General features: G+C 40.4%; 1 protein-coding gene across 2 annotated transcripts; it reads left to right on the forward strand.

Moving 5' to 3' along the window:
• The first annotated feature begins 77 nt into the window (after positions 1-77).
• kpna5 (karyopherin alpha 5 (importin alpha 6)) lies at positions 78-10290 on the forward strand. 2 transcript variants are annotated; one of them, XM_086112948.1, is made up of 14 exons: positions 78-210; positions 938-1086; positions 1929-2030; positions 2330-2429; positions 3047-3141; positions 3290-3421; positions 4201-4289; positions 4376-4475; positions 4597-4760; positions 6279-6357; positions 6463-6588; positions 6670-6797; positions 7441-7619; positions 8749-10290. In XM_086112948.1, exons 2-14 carry the CDS (start codon positions 958-960, stop codon positions 8934-8936), a joined length of 1611 nt encoding a protein of 536 aa, XP_085969074.1. In that variant the 5' UTR covers positions 78-210; positions 938-957; the 3' UTR covers positions 8937-10290. The 2 variants fall into 2 exon arrangements, with proteins under 2 accessions (XP_085969074.1, XP_085969075.1); XM_086112949.1 differs by having other exon boundaries at positions 2360-2429.
• Positions 10291-15831: the final 5541 nt, after the last annotated feature.

Raw genomic sequence — 15831 nt, forward strand, 5'->3', positions numbered from 1 at the left:
GGATTACCGTCAAGTTTATATTTTGGTGCCTTCGAACCGGAAATTAATCGACAGCTGGCGGAAATGACGAATGTCTTGTTGTCGCGAGGTGTTTTCTGGGAAAGTTATCTCTAGGACGCCATTTTCCTCTACCGACAGGGGTGGCAGATTTGTAAGAATTTGAGTTTTTCAACAACTGCAACGTTTTCAAGTCCGTCAAATCTTGAGTGGGTAAGAATCAAGTCCTGTATTCGGTGTTGAATATGTTGTTATCACTGTTGGATGTAAACACACCAGTGGGTGAGAATAGCTGCTTCTGTAAGAGGCTAGCCCTGGTGCTATACTAGGAACAGATTCAGAATAGCCTAACACAAATATTAAATAGTAGCAATTCCAGAAAACCAAGTCGAAGTTTTGAAAAGCACACCCAAAAGCCATTTTGTTCGGCTTTTTTAAACAGTAGAATCATAGTTTCGGAAGATGCGTGCAAGGACTAAAACTGCAACTTTAGCATTTGACAGCCGTTTTAAGGGGTAAGCCCTGATACGGGTAACGGTTGATAAACCTAAATATGTCGTGGAAAGATTGACATTGAATCGCTGTAGTGTTTTTAAGTGTTTGTCGGAAGCCCAATACAGTCTAACGAATATAAAGATTAATTCTTTATCCGCGTTCTGCACCCAACACAAGCCCTTTACCAAACAGAGTGCTGTCATTCTTTTTTTTGGGGTGTGGGAGTAGGTGGGGTGTCTTTGCTCATTATTCGTCAGTAGTAGTGCGGGAATTGGATACTTTCACGAGCTGTTAGGATGAATTAGAAATGTGAAAACTTCTAAAGACGAACATTGCACATTCGTCTATGATCAAGTAATTTTAATGAGTGATTGATAGACTTAGAATTTCCAACCAGTATCTGCAGCAATTGTTAAAATGAAGCGTCACAATGTCACTTTGTCAGGCATCTTGCCTCTTCAGACCATGGCGAGTCCAGGGAAAGATAGCTACAGGATGAAGAGCTACAAGAACAAAGCCCTGAATCCTCAAGAGATGCGTCGAAGGAGAGAGGAAGAAGGAATCCAACTGCGCAAACAGAAACGAGAGGAGCAGGTAAACACTCACCTGGGATGGGACCATGGGTGTCACAATCACATACTGGTGCTGTTGACTGAACTGAGACACAATTGTCACTTAATGCTCATGTGCTGCAATTACGAGGAAGTAAAAAATGTTCTGCGCATGACAAGATGATGCCCAGTTGATTGAATTGGAATTTGTCAGTTAGTCTTTATGTACCGTGACTTGTGATTGGCTGATGTAAGAGTTAGTTGCCGTATGCCATTTACTCGGGAGTGGCTTCCGTCTGGCCTCTCTACCATACAGGACTGAAGGGGGGAGTGCTGCAGGGATGATTTACATATTGGAAGGTTCTCCCTTTACAGAGAACCGTTGGAGCTCTGAGAGAGGGACCATTGGGTTCTTGGTCACCTCCCAGACTTAGGCTCTTCTCAATTGCTCACTTTAGGTGGGGCCCCAGTTCTAGAAACTGACCTGGTTGTTTGTAACTTCTTCACATCCAATCAACTGCATTTACCACAGTTGGATTCCAATTAACGTTTAGGAACCTCTCAAGGATGACCTGTGAAAACATGATAGGCCTGAGCTTAACTTGAAGCTTTGTTGATTTTTAATAAATAATATATATATATACACACACACACACACACACACACACACACACACACACACACACACACACACACACACACACACTGTAGGATAGGAAAGTGGACCGGATATACCGTAAAGTGACATTTCTGGCAAAATTTAACAGTTCCATTAGCAAGAGAGGAAGGCTGTGTATGATTGACAAGTGAACCAAATTATCGTTGCAAAATGCCAAATAAATGTCAGGTAGAAGGTAAATCATATTCCAACAACTATGCCCACAGCTGTTTAAGAGGAGAAACGTATGTACGCCGTCAGGTGACGAATCAATGTTGGAATGTCCAATCCAGGATCCAGACATCAGCTCAACAGTACCTGTTGCCAGTGTAAGTCATATTACATGCATCATCAAATCTTTGTTGAATCAGAACAGTGAGTATTCATCATTGTGTGTTTACTTTTTATTACTGTCTGCATATGTATAAACATGAAAACATCTTTCCTCTACTACTGTGGCTACTTTTATGAAGGCCATAATTCTTGCGTCCATCTTATATCTTTATTGATTGTTTTTATTTATTTAGCTGTTGTAGTTGATGCATAATGTGTATATATAGTTATATGCTATATTTTGTGTGTATACCAAGTGTCCATATTGCTGCTTTGTTTAATCTGATATCGACAGGATGGATTCATAACACCTGATATGATTCAGATGATCTTCTCTGAAGAGCCAAACCATCAGCTAATTGCTACACAAAAGTTCAGAAAACTACTTTCCAAAGGTTTGTTTTTACTCTCTAGAATTTCTAATATTTATTCTCCTAAAGACAGTGAATGTACAGTACAGTGGAGTGGAAATGTTAGGCAGATCTATTTTATCCCACATATTCTTGGTTGTCATTTTTGAGGGGGGGGGGGGTCAGTTGCTGGTCCCTCTCTTTGGAATGACCTCCCTATAAACGCTAGGCAAGCTCCCTTACTGCCCATCTTTAAAATTAATTTAAGGGTAAAAACTTTTTTTTTTGCCTTGTGTCTCAGCATGACTTGATTTTAATTTTACTGTTTTTGTGCTTTTTACTGTCTTTATTAATTTATTGTTTTATCGTTTGCTCAATGTTTAGCACTTAGTATACAGTGGTGGTTGTTTTCAAGTGCCCTATTACTACAGTTGAGTTGAGACTTTTTTCATGTTTGTGATTTTCAAAACACCGCTGCCACATTGTTTTTATTTTTTACATTTGTTTTGTCTTAAGAGCTGTCCAATTCCTTCTTTTTAATTTGTTATTGACTGACGGTAAACATGTACTGTATGTTAATAACGTTTAGCGATATTTGTATTTATGTACGTGTGTGTGTGTGTGTGTGCATGTCATTTAAAAACTTCACTTTACATTTCTAGAGCCCAACCCACCCATAGATGAGGTTATTGCCACTCCTGGAGTTGTGAATCAGTTTGTTGAGTTCCTGAAGAGGAGTGAAAACTGCACATTGCAGGTAAAAAGCTTTTCTTAGCCACCCAATGCTAAACGTGTGTGCTTAAATTTTGACACTCTCAAAAGTACTTCAGTAATGTTTTTACACAGCAAACAAGATTTGCTGGATTGTATTCAAGTGTCTCTGTGTGTTTTATGTTTGTTTGCAGTTTGAGGCAGCCTGGGCTTTAACCAATATTGCGTCAGGCACCTTCCAGCACACCAAGGTTGTGATTGAAACAGGAGCTGTGCCTATTTTCATCGAGCTGCTGAATTCTGAGTACGAAGATGTACAAGAACAGGTGAGAACCATTGTACGCAAACGCAAACATGAGTAGACAATGCATTGTCAGCAGAATTGTTGATTCCCTAAAGCTACATCACACAGACAGAGAGAGAGAGAGAGAGAATATCCATCATTACATACATACATACACACACGCGCACACAGTATTTTATGCTTAGCCCTTAGATCAGTGATTCCAACCAGTGTGCCGGGGCACTTAGGTGTGCCGTGAGAGCTCCAACGGTGTGCCACGAGAAATGATCACATTTCATTTAATTGGTGAGAAAATGATATCTTAAGAACAAATAATGTATTTTTGTCCCTCGATCTATGCCAGCAATTTATAGTGACAGAAATGTGATGAGACTTTAGGTAAATCTTTTGGCGGCATAAAGCTGATTCATAAAAATGAACAAATGCATTGCGTGACATTTGAAGATGCAAGTTTCAAAGTTTGGGGGAAAAGTAGCGGTTTATAGTCCGGAAAGTACAGTAACTGTTGACAAAAACACATTCTAAGAGAATCAGCTAAAAATGAGTTAATGAGGATTTAAAATCAGGCCTGGGGACAAGTATATTTGTAAGTTTCACTCCTTTTTGACTGCTATTCTTGAAAAGTAATGAAATTAATTTGCATGCGGAACAACGCTCGCTTTCATAACCAACAATGTACAGTCCAACAATATCAACATCGGTTGTCTACCTTTTGGACAAGCAACCAGGAAATGTTGAGCTCCTCTGGTGGTTCACAAGCACAACAACAGTTGGAACTCTATTGACCGTGGTGTGTTTCAGGCTGTGTGGGCGCTGGGCAACATTGCTGGAGATAATGCAGAGTGCAGGAACTACGTACTCAACTGCGGCATCCTGCCTTCACTACAGCAGTACGTTTTTCTTCCTGACACTGTTCTGTCATTGTGTTGAACATTATTGAGTCACATCTAAATAATCCTGCACGCTGCCGCTCCAGGCTACTTGCAAAATCCAATCGTCTCACAACAACTCGAAATGCAGTTTGGGCTCTGTCCAACTTGTGCCGTGGGAAAAACCCGCCACCAGATTTTTCCAAGGTCAGTTATCGAGACTAAATGGAGGAATACAACAATTGTGCTCCATCTTCTAGTTTTTCTTTTTGAATGTGACTTTATTCCTGAAATTAAGATGTTCCTGTCTTCTTTTAATTGCTGACAGGTGTCGCCGTGCCTTAGTGTGCTTTCCAGGCTTCTTTTTAGCAGTGATCCAGACGTCCTCGCTGATGCTTGCTGGGCCCTGTCCTACTTGTCTGACGGTCCCAATGAGAAGATCCAGACAGTCATTGACTCTGGGGTCTGCCGCAGGCTGGTAGAGCTGCTCATGTAAGAAACATTCAACTTATCTTTGCAAAAAATAATAAAGTCAATAAAAATGTGCTGAAAATTAAATAATGAAAGCAGGCATTGCTTTTGAATTGAGGTTCAAAAAATGTATTTAAAAAAACAAACTGATGTAGCAGCTATGGACAAAAATGATGATAGCCTCAACTTACTATTTTGGTGCACAACCTTTTGATATAGTTACTGCAATCAAATGATTTTTGTAACTTTCAAGAAGACATTTGCATCTATGAGTAGGTGTTTTTATCCACTTCTCAGGAGCAAACTGCTCCAGTTGTCCCACATTTGAAGGGTGCTTTCTTTCTTCAGATGGCATGTTTCTGGTCTTTCCGTGGATGTGAGATCAGGGCTCATAGAAGGGCACATCAGAATGGTCCAATATTTTGCTCTCGACTGTTTTTAGTTGTTGTTCGGGTCCATTATCCTATTGCAAGACCCATGACCTGCGACTGAGACCAAGCTTTCTGACACAGGGCAGCACATTTCCCTCTGGAATATCGTGATAGTCTTGAGATTTCATTGTACACAGATTCGAGACGCACTGTGCCATATTCTGGAAAGCAGTCCCAGAACAGTGACAGTGTTCTTATCTCACTATGCCTTATTTTTGTATCTGAATATTGAGCTGATGTGGCTTCCCAAAGAGATTTTTTTTCTCATCTGACGATAGGACATTCTCCCAGAAGCTTTGTTACGTGTCAACATGCAGTTGCATACAGGTAATTTCCAGTCGCACCTTTTAATGATTTTCAAAAGTGATGTCCTTCTGGGTTGTCTTCCATGAACTTCACTTGGGCTCTTTTTAATCTCCTGCGTCAACTCTCTCCTTGGCTTCCTTTGGTGCAGTGCAGGCACTGCTTGTCACCCTTTAAATAGGAGGACTGACCGTTTACAAGTTTGAAGTCACCTAGGATGCCCTATGGCCTCTTCTAGGTGTACAGCAATCCCTCGTTTATCGTGGTTAATGGGGACCAAAACCACCCGCGATAAACGAAAATCCGTGAAGTAGCGACCAATTAACATACAGAGGTAATAAATAAATAAATAAATAAACAATTAAGTCCTCAAAAAGTCTGCAAACAGTCCAGGAGAAGCTGCAAAACAACAGCGAGTCACATAGAGCAACATATTCAGTACTGTACTCCATGTATATGAGAAGAAAAACTTTTTTAAAAAATGAATATGTTTGAAAAGATCCGCGATGCACCGAATCCGCGATAAACGAACCGCGAAATAGCGAGGGATCACTCTACCTCATTTTTGTCCAGCCCTATTCTTCAAAATAATTTTGTTAAACCACAATTTAAAAGCAATGTCTGATTTTCATTGGTTAATTCTCATCAAAGTTTCATTTATTGTTACTCTTGTCATATTCAAGTTATTTGTGTGACCACTGGATATTTCTTTCACGAACAGAATGGTATCAACAATTGTGTCCATGTCAGCTTGACAACAAAGACAGTTGTTTAATTGCTGTGTTTGTGTGTGTTTTCTCATAAGGCACAGCGACTACAAGGTCGTTTCTCCTGCTTTACGGGCAGTGGGCAACATTGTTACAGGAGATGACATTCAAACGCAGGTCGAGTCCAACGAATCACTAAGCTCACACGCACTGGATTTATGTCTTGCTTTTGTTCTTCTTGAATGTGGAGTAAATGTTGTTCTCGTCTCTTTTTCATCACAGGTGATCTTGAACTGTGCAGCGCTGCCTTGTTTACTACATTTGCTCAGCAGTCCCAAGGAATCTATCAAAAAGGAGGCCTGCTGGACTGTGTCTAATATCACGGCTGGAAACAGAGCTCAGATTCAAGTAAATGCTGCTTAAAACAGATTCCATTTTTCCTGTCTCAAGGCAGGTGGATTTATTTGATTGCTGTGTTCGTCTTACCAGAGTGTGATTGATGCCAACATCTTCCCGATACTGATTGAGATTCTTCAGAAGGCAGAGTTCCGCACAAGGAAGGAGGCAGCGTGGGCTATAACCAATGCCACCTCGGGCGGCACTCCTGCACAGATCAGGTAACAAATGTTTTATACATTTCCTCTGGAAGTGGGCAACATTTGTCACCATAAATAATAAAACTTTACGTTGGACAACTTCCTGGTCAAAGACGAACGGTGCGTATGTCCAATCAAGTCGTCCCTCTCATCCACTCAGCCATGAGTCTGATTTACCCGGCCCTCATCCCACATACCAGACACTTTCGGAAACACTTAGGAAAATGTCGATGTGATTCCTTATTTATTCATGTTTTTTGGTTTTGCTTTTGTGTTTACTTATTTGTGTATTGTGATTTTTGATTTGCGGTTGCGTTGAATTTTTCCTTGTGATTTTTTTTGGGGGGTTTTTTTGTAATTCTGTTTTGCATTTTTTTTCATTTGCTCTTGTTTATAGTTTTTTTTGTTGTTGTTTTTGTGTTTTGCCCTTCAGGGCCTCCATACTTAACTTTTATGGGGCGCTCATTTAGCTGTATTTAGATGTAAGTGCCCAACTGGGGCATCATTTAATAGGAAAATAAGCAACCTTTCCAACATATTGTGACAACAGAGAAACATAACACAACAATTGCAATATTGTACATATTTTTCAGTCCTTTCATGTAACTTTCAAGGTCATTCAATGAAACTGGCTTACTTGCTGATTTCTCTTTTGTGTGAATAGGTACCTGGTTTCTCTGAGTACTATCAAGCCCATGTGTGACCTTCTCACCGTGATGGACTCTAAGATCGTGCAGGTCTCTCTGAATGGTCTGGAGAACATCCTCCGACTGGGAGAACAGGAGGCCAAAAAGAATGGAACAGGCATCAATCCTTACTGTGCGCTTATCGAGGAGGCTTACGGTACAGCTCTGTATTTTAGCACCCAGCTTGCACAGTTGGACATGACCAATGTTACCAATCATAAGATATTCCCAATACACTCACTGGGCACTTCATTAGGTTAGTTTAGGTTGAGCGTCAGTAAGGACTGCATCTAACATTTTTACTTTATAAACATAATGCTCAGTTTTGATGGAAACAGTAAGATTAGATTGGATATTTTTTCAATACATGATTTGCTCTTTGGTTTGACGTGCTCATCCTCAGCTCGCATGTTCAGTCCCACGCCGGGCATCAATACAAATTGTACATCCATGCACATTTTTAGGCAGCAAAAGAAACAGACTGAAGGTTAGAAATGTTTAAAAAAAAAAAGGTAAACTAGGTGAAAAACTTGACAAAAAAACAGCATGGCTGCCAACCTATGGAAATGCTTTTTGAGAACAATTTGTCTGAATTTCCATGTTTTTAACATTTTCAAAAACATTTGGATTATAGCAGTTTCATGGTTCGTTCTGCGAACCGTCTCAGCATAGATGAGCAGACAGATGAGTGCTGTGCTTTTCACACTATTTAACCATCATTAAATCTGAGCATAACTCATTGCGATCGTTTCCTCTTTTTTTTTCCTCCCCATTATTAGACCTCAGAATGACCAAAAACGCCACATAAAACTCGATGTCTCCTCCAGCGGCAACAAATAGAAAGCTCTCGTGTGCAGCCGGAAATTCCACCTCTATACACACTTCTTTCTATCCCGATTCCAGCCGTGACTGCCATTAAGGCGGCAAAAAAATAGATAGGTTTCCCTGGATCGTTTTTTGTGTCTAACAAAAAAATAATAATACAAATAATAATACAATAAGACAAAAAACAGGAAGAAATGTTATCAGCCAACAAATGTTATCGGACAATTGCACTTTTCCGAGCTTGTTTATATTTTAAAGAACTGGTCACAGTGTTCATCGAAAGTGATCAAAACATTCTCATGTGGCGAATGACCATTAAGAATGATTTGGGGGGAAAAAATTAAATTGACCAAATTTGGCCTTTGAAGATTTTGGCGAGATGGCAACAATTTGCACATGAATTGAAAATGACATCCTGCTCCTTCACCTCACATCCCATCCTTTTTTTGTGTGCACATCAGGCTTGGACAAGATTGAATTCCTGCAGAGTCATGAGAACCAGGAGATCTACCAGAAGGCCTTTAACCTGATCGAGCACTACTTCGGTGTGGATGAGGAAGACGCCAGCTTGGCACCACAGGTGGACCAGGGTCAGGGCCAGTTCATCTTTCAACAGCAGGAAGGACCCATGGAGGGTTTCCAGCTCTAACATTCACGCCCCCCTTTTGCCGCTTCATCATTTTCTTGATGTCAAGGATCTCGCTATCTGACAAACTGGGTCCTGACCTAGTCTCTCCAGGGGTGGCTCCACCAGCTCCCCCCGAGACCATCCACATCCTCCAGGCCTTCAAAAAACGACCATCTCTGAAATGACGTCGAGATGTGTGAATACTGAGGTAAATGTGAGAGCATTAGGCCCATTGATGCTTCCCCGACACAGGCGAGCTTGTAAGGCGTGGTCGTACTTGCACTAAGGGGGGAAAAAAGCATCCTGTTTTGATATAGTGTATCTTTTGGTTTCCTTTGATCGGTCACAATTGGAAACCAGTCTTAACAATTCACATTCATCTCCGGATTGAAATGTGAATTTACTGACCTCTTTAGTCCTCAGATGGGGTGGTAAAATCCTTCAATAATCAGGGAGGAATTTACTCTGTTCTGGTCATATTTTGAAGGGGTGCCTGTCCGAAGACTAAACGGGTACTGGATGTAAATACAGTGCAACTATTAAGTCCCCAGGGCGCCCCTTTCCTCTTGATGGACAACTGGGTGGGTTCTGTTCTTATTTATTTACTGTACCTTGCGTGAGGGCTGAGTAGATCCCATTCAAGGATTGTAGCCTAAACTAGCAATGTACTGTAATGGTGAAATGATTAAGGAGGATTGATTTGGAGGGCCCTGTGTAGCCTACATACGTGTTAGAGTGTTTAAATGACAGTGGGATGTCAGTGTATGAAGATGTAGTGTTTACAGTCATGACTGCTTTTCCTTGATACCTCAATAATTAGGAAGAGGTTCATCTACTCTGAACTTGTATGCTTTTTTTTTTTTTTTTGCTTTGTATTGGGACATGGGTGGTTGAAGTTGTGTAACAGAAGCACAATGTTAGGGTTTTTTTGTGATCTCTCAACCATACATTTACCATATTTCTTGCACATAAATGCACAATTGATTACTGCAATGTTAATTGGTGGACAACAAGAAATGATCTATATTTACATGGAAATATTTGTAATGCAGAACTTATTTCATCTAGCACATTCAACAGTGTATAGTTTTCTAATATTTCTGGTTTGTATGATCTTATATCATTTTTTTTAGGTTTCATCAGTACATTTCATATTTGAGAATTCTGTTGCGGTGTTGTGGCTCTCAGTAGAAATCCAGATAGACCTGCAGTAGTCTGTGTACAGGTGAGACATATCCTTCAGCCAAACTTTGAGACGTTGATTTCGGACAAGTCTGGAAGTGAAGCTGCATTATGCTGCTGGCAATGCCTCTGTCTGGAATACACACCTGATATTGTCTGTCAAGAACTAATAAATGGACCCGTTGGATATAGACTGCACCCACATTCCTTTTTGCATTATGAGTTAAAATGTTGTATATACAGCATGAATTGCAAATTGTTATGGGCACTTATGCGAACTTGATACTGTACTACCAGTGGTCCCCAACCAACGCGGACTGGACTGATACCAGTCTGTGGAACATTTGGGACTGGGCTACACCGAAGATCAACAAAACAAGATTGGAGTGTTTGTCAGATTTTGAACGTTTTCATTTTTAGTAGGTTAGAGGTGTGGGTCTCAAATGAAAGACGATTTGATACTGTAACGTATAGCCATACATGGGGTACCATACGATTCAAGAACGTTATATTACTCAGTGTGTTTATGAGATTTTAAATGGCACAGCTGTGTAAATGATACCATAATAATGAACAAAATTTGAGCAAATGTGTTATTTTCAGAGAAAAAAAATAGTAGCTCTTCAAATCCATTAGTACCCAAAAGTAGCTCTGGGTTACAAAACAAGTTGTTGACTCCTGGTTTATATGAAACTGGTTTGTAGTTGTTCCCAAGCCATTGGTGCTTTTCTTAGGCTCCAATTAGCCTTATTTGCTGACGTCAGCATAACTTGACACCACATCTCCATTTCACAACATGGCATTTGAACCATCAGATTTTGATTCACAGCCAATCGACAAAGAAATATGATACCGTCATGGGAAAGCATCACTGGAAACAAATTCCATGATACATGCAGGGTGCACTGTCCTGTATCTCCCACGTTTTACATGGTTTTTGGTATGCGTAAGTTTTGTACCACTTGGGAGGAATCATGTTCTTGCGTGTATTGACATGGCCAGCGACCATCCATCCAATCGTTGGCTTACCTGGGTTCGGGGCGTAATTAGCTCTCCCCTGCCCATTCGCACAGTTTTTCCGGGGGAATCCGATGCAGTCCTCAAGCCAGCCAAGAGTTTCTCCAGGGTATCCTGAGTCTTCTATTGGGCCTCCTGTTGTGATGTGCCTGCCACACTTGACCAGGAGACATTCTAACCAGATGCTCCAGCTGGTTAGAATGGCTTCTGGCTTCTTTTGATGTGGCGCAGCAGTAGCATATAAAAGGGAGAGCCCAGACAGACTGCTGTAGTCGCTTTGGAATATTTTCTTATGTGACGTCACTGACGTGTCTTAAATGAATTTCCCTCGTGGATTAAATTAATATAATTACGGTATATTATACATTATAATAATACAATATATTGTTTTGCAGGGTGGCACGGTAGTCGGCTGGTTAGGACGTCGGCCTCGCAGTGCAGAGGTGCAGGGTTCAATTCCGGCTGCGGTCTTTCTGTGCATGTTCTATCCTAGCCTGTGTGTGTTTTCTCCGGGTACTCCAGCCCCCCCCCACATTCCAAAAACAGATGTAGCATGTTTTAAATTGTCCCTCAGTGTGAATGCGGATCGTTGTTTGTCTATGTGTGCACCGCGATTGGCAGGCAACCAGTTCAGGGTGTACCCCGCCAACTGCCCGTTGACATTTGTGATAGGCCCCAGCATGCCCCGCGACCCTTGTGAGAATAAAGCGGATCGGAAAATGGATGGATGGATACTGTTTCACATAGGTCAATGCAATGTCTTCCTGTCGCGCCAGTTTTGGAGAGAAGACAGAAAATTTGTCAAGAAGACAATAGATCGCGCTTCCATGAAGAAGCACTGCTGACCTCACCCTCCCTTACAAAAAAGGAGTATGTAAAGTATACTTTATAAAGCATTAATTGTATTTTTTATATATATACTAAATTTGAACAAATTAAGATTTAAAACTATACTCTTAAGTATCTGTATACTTTTCAGTACAAGCCAAGTATACCTAGCTATACAATTGGGAAGTTTATAAAATATATATTTAAAAAATATAAAGTACTGTATAACGCGTATAAAAATAATGCATGTCACATTCTGAAGCACAGTTCATATCTCCGTTTTAAATGTTTACAGTTTAGTTCAGTACTCTTAAAGTCATTGATTTATAAAATACAGTACTGTATACTGTATCTGATGTTGGATATGGGTTGTTTGTCGCAATAGTAGCCTATTGAAAAGAAAGGGGAAGTCAAGTCAAAAATTGTCTTCATATGTTCTATGCACCTCCGTTAGTCCAACAGCGGCATTCGGATTAATATTGCGTTTTTGCAAGAAGAGCAAAACCAACCCATTTTTAGCCTTTTCATGGGGCGGCAATGTAGCGGTTTTGGGTGGCCGGTTTTAAATCTTTCGTCCCTAGCCCCCGGATGATTTCACCAGTCCCATTGTTTTGTTCCACTTTTACACGCGTCCTGTCCCAGTATTCAAATTCAAGTTTAAGTCAACTTTATTGTCAAATGTGCTACATGTGCAACATACAGCACAGATGAAATTACTATCCTCTCAACCACAGGAGAGAGAGGAGCCGCTGCGGGTGCCCGCGCTGCCATCAAAAGAACAGTTAACATAAAATGACTAAATAATAACACAACACATAAGACACAGACAGTGTCTTATCTGTATTTAATTTTTGTCCACTCAGCATGCCAGTTGTTTGGGCCAGGTGTGTGTCAATCACTCAGAGTAGCGACTCGTACGATAAACCAATGAAAAGGGAATTTAACTGTTAAATTCCTTCCACTTCTACATTTGTGTCACACCAAAAATCGAACTACTTCCTGCTTCTCTGTCAAAGAATCATGGGGAATGTAGTCTGACCGAAACACGAGTGCAGTGTTACTGACGATGCGTTTCCAATGTGACAATTAAATGTGGGAGCGCAATGTGATGTTCTGTCAATGTAGTTGCCCCTGACAAAACTTTTATCCGCTGCCGCGGGAGCACGCACAATGCTAGAAAGCAGCGTGAAATTACTAAACTTGTTTGCATTTCAATACACGAAGAACACACTTTTGTGTTATTTGCTTTTCCGGTTTTTCAAAAAATGAGTGAATGAAAACAAACATCATTTGGCAGATCTGGCCTTTTTTCCTTTCAATCTCAGTTTGTTCTCCCAACATGACGGACAAGCAAATACAAATTACATAATCTACAACTGCGGTAGTATTGCAGGGTTGGGCGTAGCTGTGTGCGGGAAGTTTATTTGTGGCGTGACTTATGTAAAACAATCATTAAATAATGTGGAATTAATTGGATTTACCACTCCCTTGTCATTTCCTCTCTTCCTCATTCCACCACAGTTATCAAAACAGCTGTATCCTTGTGACTTACTGATGAACCAGCTCCACTGAGCACCCCCCTCATGGCCAGACCTTTTAAAAATGACTGTGAGGTGGAAATACGTAGGACAGGTATTCTCTCATTGAACACACCTTTTTTTCCTATGGGCAAAGGAGAACTCACATGACGTGACAGCAGACAGCAGCAAAGGCTAATTTTAGCTGCTCCTTGCCTCTCAAGTCACACACACCCACACATGATTTTCGTGAAATTTGATAGAGTAGTGCCATGGAGATTGATACAGAAATACCGATACCCCCAAACCAACTCTTTGTGTTCTAAAATCGATTCTCAAATAGAATTATTCATACTTTTGTTATTTCTGTCATTTGAGGGAATGTACAGTTTGTCTTGCCTCTTTCTTCTTGCAGCGCTGTGCGCACTGTGTACCCATTTTGTTTTATGATTGTGTTTCCTTCCTTCATATTATATTTTCTTGAAAGTTATTCGGGTCATCTGGGTATTACATCGCTATTTTAACTACTGACAACAATACAGGACTTCACTTCTGCTTGATGGCATCCATCACTTACGGCACCGTTCTGGGGTTTGAAGCAAAGGTTCACGCAAAGGTCAGCGCATTTTGCCTGGCAAGTTTCTCGTCTTCTAGATTTCAACCTCCTTATGCTTTAGTTTTCTTACCATCACCTCTTGTCATCACAGCCTTTTATGGTTTGAAATGCTATGCGCAGCTAGCTCAAATAACTTAATAGGTATTACCATAAACATTTCCAATGGTCGATAAGATATTTCCATCAATTTAACGTTTCATTGAATTTCTTAATACTGTACAGTATATCTTTTTAAAATTCTGTCATTCTTTTGCACACCACTAACGGGAGCCTTACCCCACTTTGAGGATCGCTGCTTTCAATGTGAGTCGAATTACTTAACTGTCTCACCAAGGCGGTTGCTCACCTTGGCGTGGTTGTCCCAAATTTCACAACATCGATGCTGTACTTTACATACAGTAGAACATTTTTATAGACATTTCCAGCTTCCCCTCTGTGCTCTGTAGACAATTCACAGCTTGGCTTTTGCTCACATATTCTTTAGCAGCTGAGGTGTTGTCTAAACAGCTACAGAGCTTTCCAAACCGTTTGACAAATGTTCAATCAATGTATAGTTTACTAACATGATTTGATGAAATGGCAGGTCATCAGTTAGATTTCCCGTTGTCCAGAAATGCCTCTGAATGACGTTCATATATTCTATTAAATGTGCAACCGTAATGTTTTCATATTATTCTTATTTGTTGTTGCATACGTGCTTTAATGTGTTAAATCTCCCTGGCTCTGTTCTTGCCTGCTCGCATTTACTTTTTTTCACTTTCTAACATTACCACTATGATGGGGGGGGCAAAGTGCAGTATTTGTGCGCTTGCCTGCCTCACAGTTGGGAGGTGAATGGTTGTTTTTATTGCCCCCTAACGTTTCCTGCCCAAAAGTCAGCTGGTTTCACCTCCAGCTCACACACAGCTGTAATGAGGAAACGCGATAAAGAAAATGGATGGATAGAAGACAACTATGAGCCATTACACCGGTAATTGACAGCATTTATTGACGTCACCATATCACAGTTACAACCGCATCGAACAGAATAGTTACAATAATGTATTGTAAATCCTTCACAACCACTGTTTTCTTTGCTTGCTAACAGTATTTGGTGTTTTTCTTTACAGAAAGAACAGGCAATTGGAAGATCCATGTATTCACTCTATCAGAGTGTACAGTATGAAAATAAGGTCGAAATTATTCCGATTTTTTAAAAAGTATTCTAGTCATCAGTAAAAATAGTGCACTAATGCATACCTGTCAACTTTTCGGAGCGCCAACCTGTATAAACTACCAAAAAAATCCTTATAAAGAGCAAAAAATCCTTACAACATACCAAAGCATTTTATATGTCAAAATTACGGCAGAAAAAAACCACGAAATTTTCAATTATATTTATTGTAGATCTCCATAATACAATGTCTGGTTAATGTCTAATCATCATTCTACTTAGTGGCATTACTGTGTTCAGAGTTTTATTCCTGCATTACTTTTTTCACCAACTCCAAATCATTTGGAGTTGGTGAAAAAAAACCCGGAAATTTTCAGAATCCGTATGATTTGTGCGATACGGCCATATACATAAGATTCACCACAAAATCCGTATGAACTATGGCTAAACCGTATGAGTTGACAGGTATGCTAATGCCTGCTACAAGTGGAAGATAGGGACCCAGCACTGCCACGAGCAAGTGCCCCCCCCCCCCCCCCACACACACACACACACAAAATGGAGAGGATAATAATAATAACTAAAACATGATTGTATGATGTC

This window comes from Hippocampus guttulatus, chromosome 6 (genome assembly GCF_054856545.1).
Source record: "Hippocampus guttulatus isolate MCC_2025c chromosome 6, RoL_Hgut_1.0, whole genome shotgun sequence".
NCBI lineage: Eukaryota > Metazoa > Chordata > Actinopteri > Syngnathiformes > Syngnathidae > Hippocampus > Hippocampus guttulatus.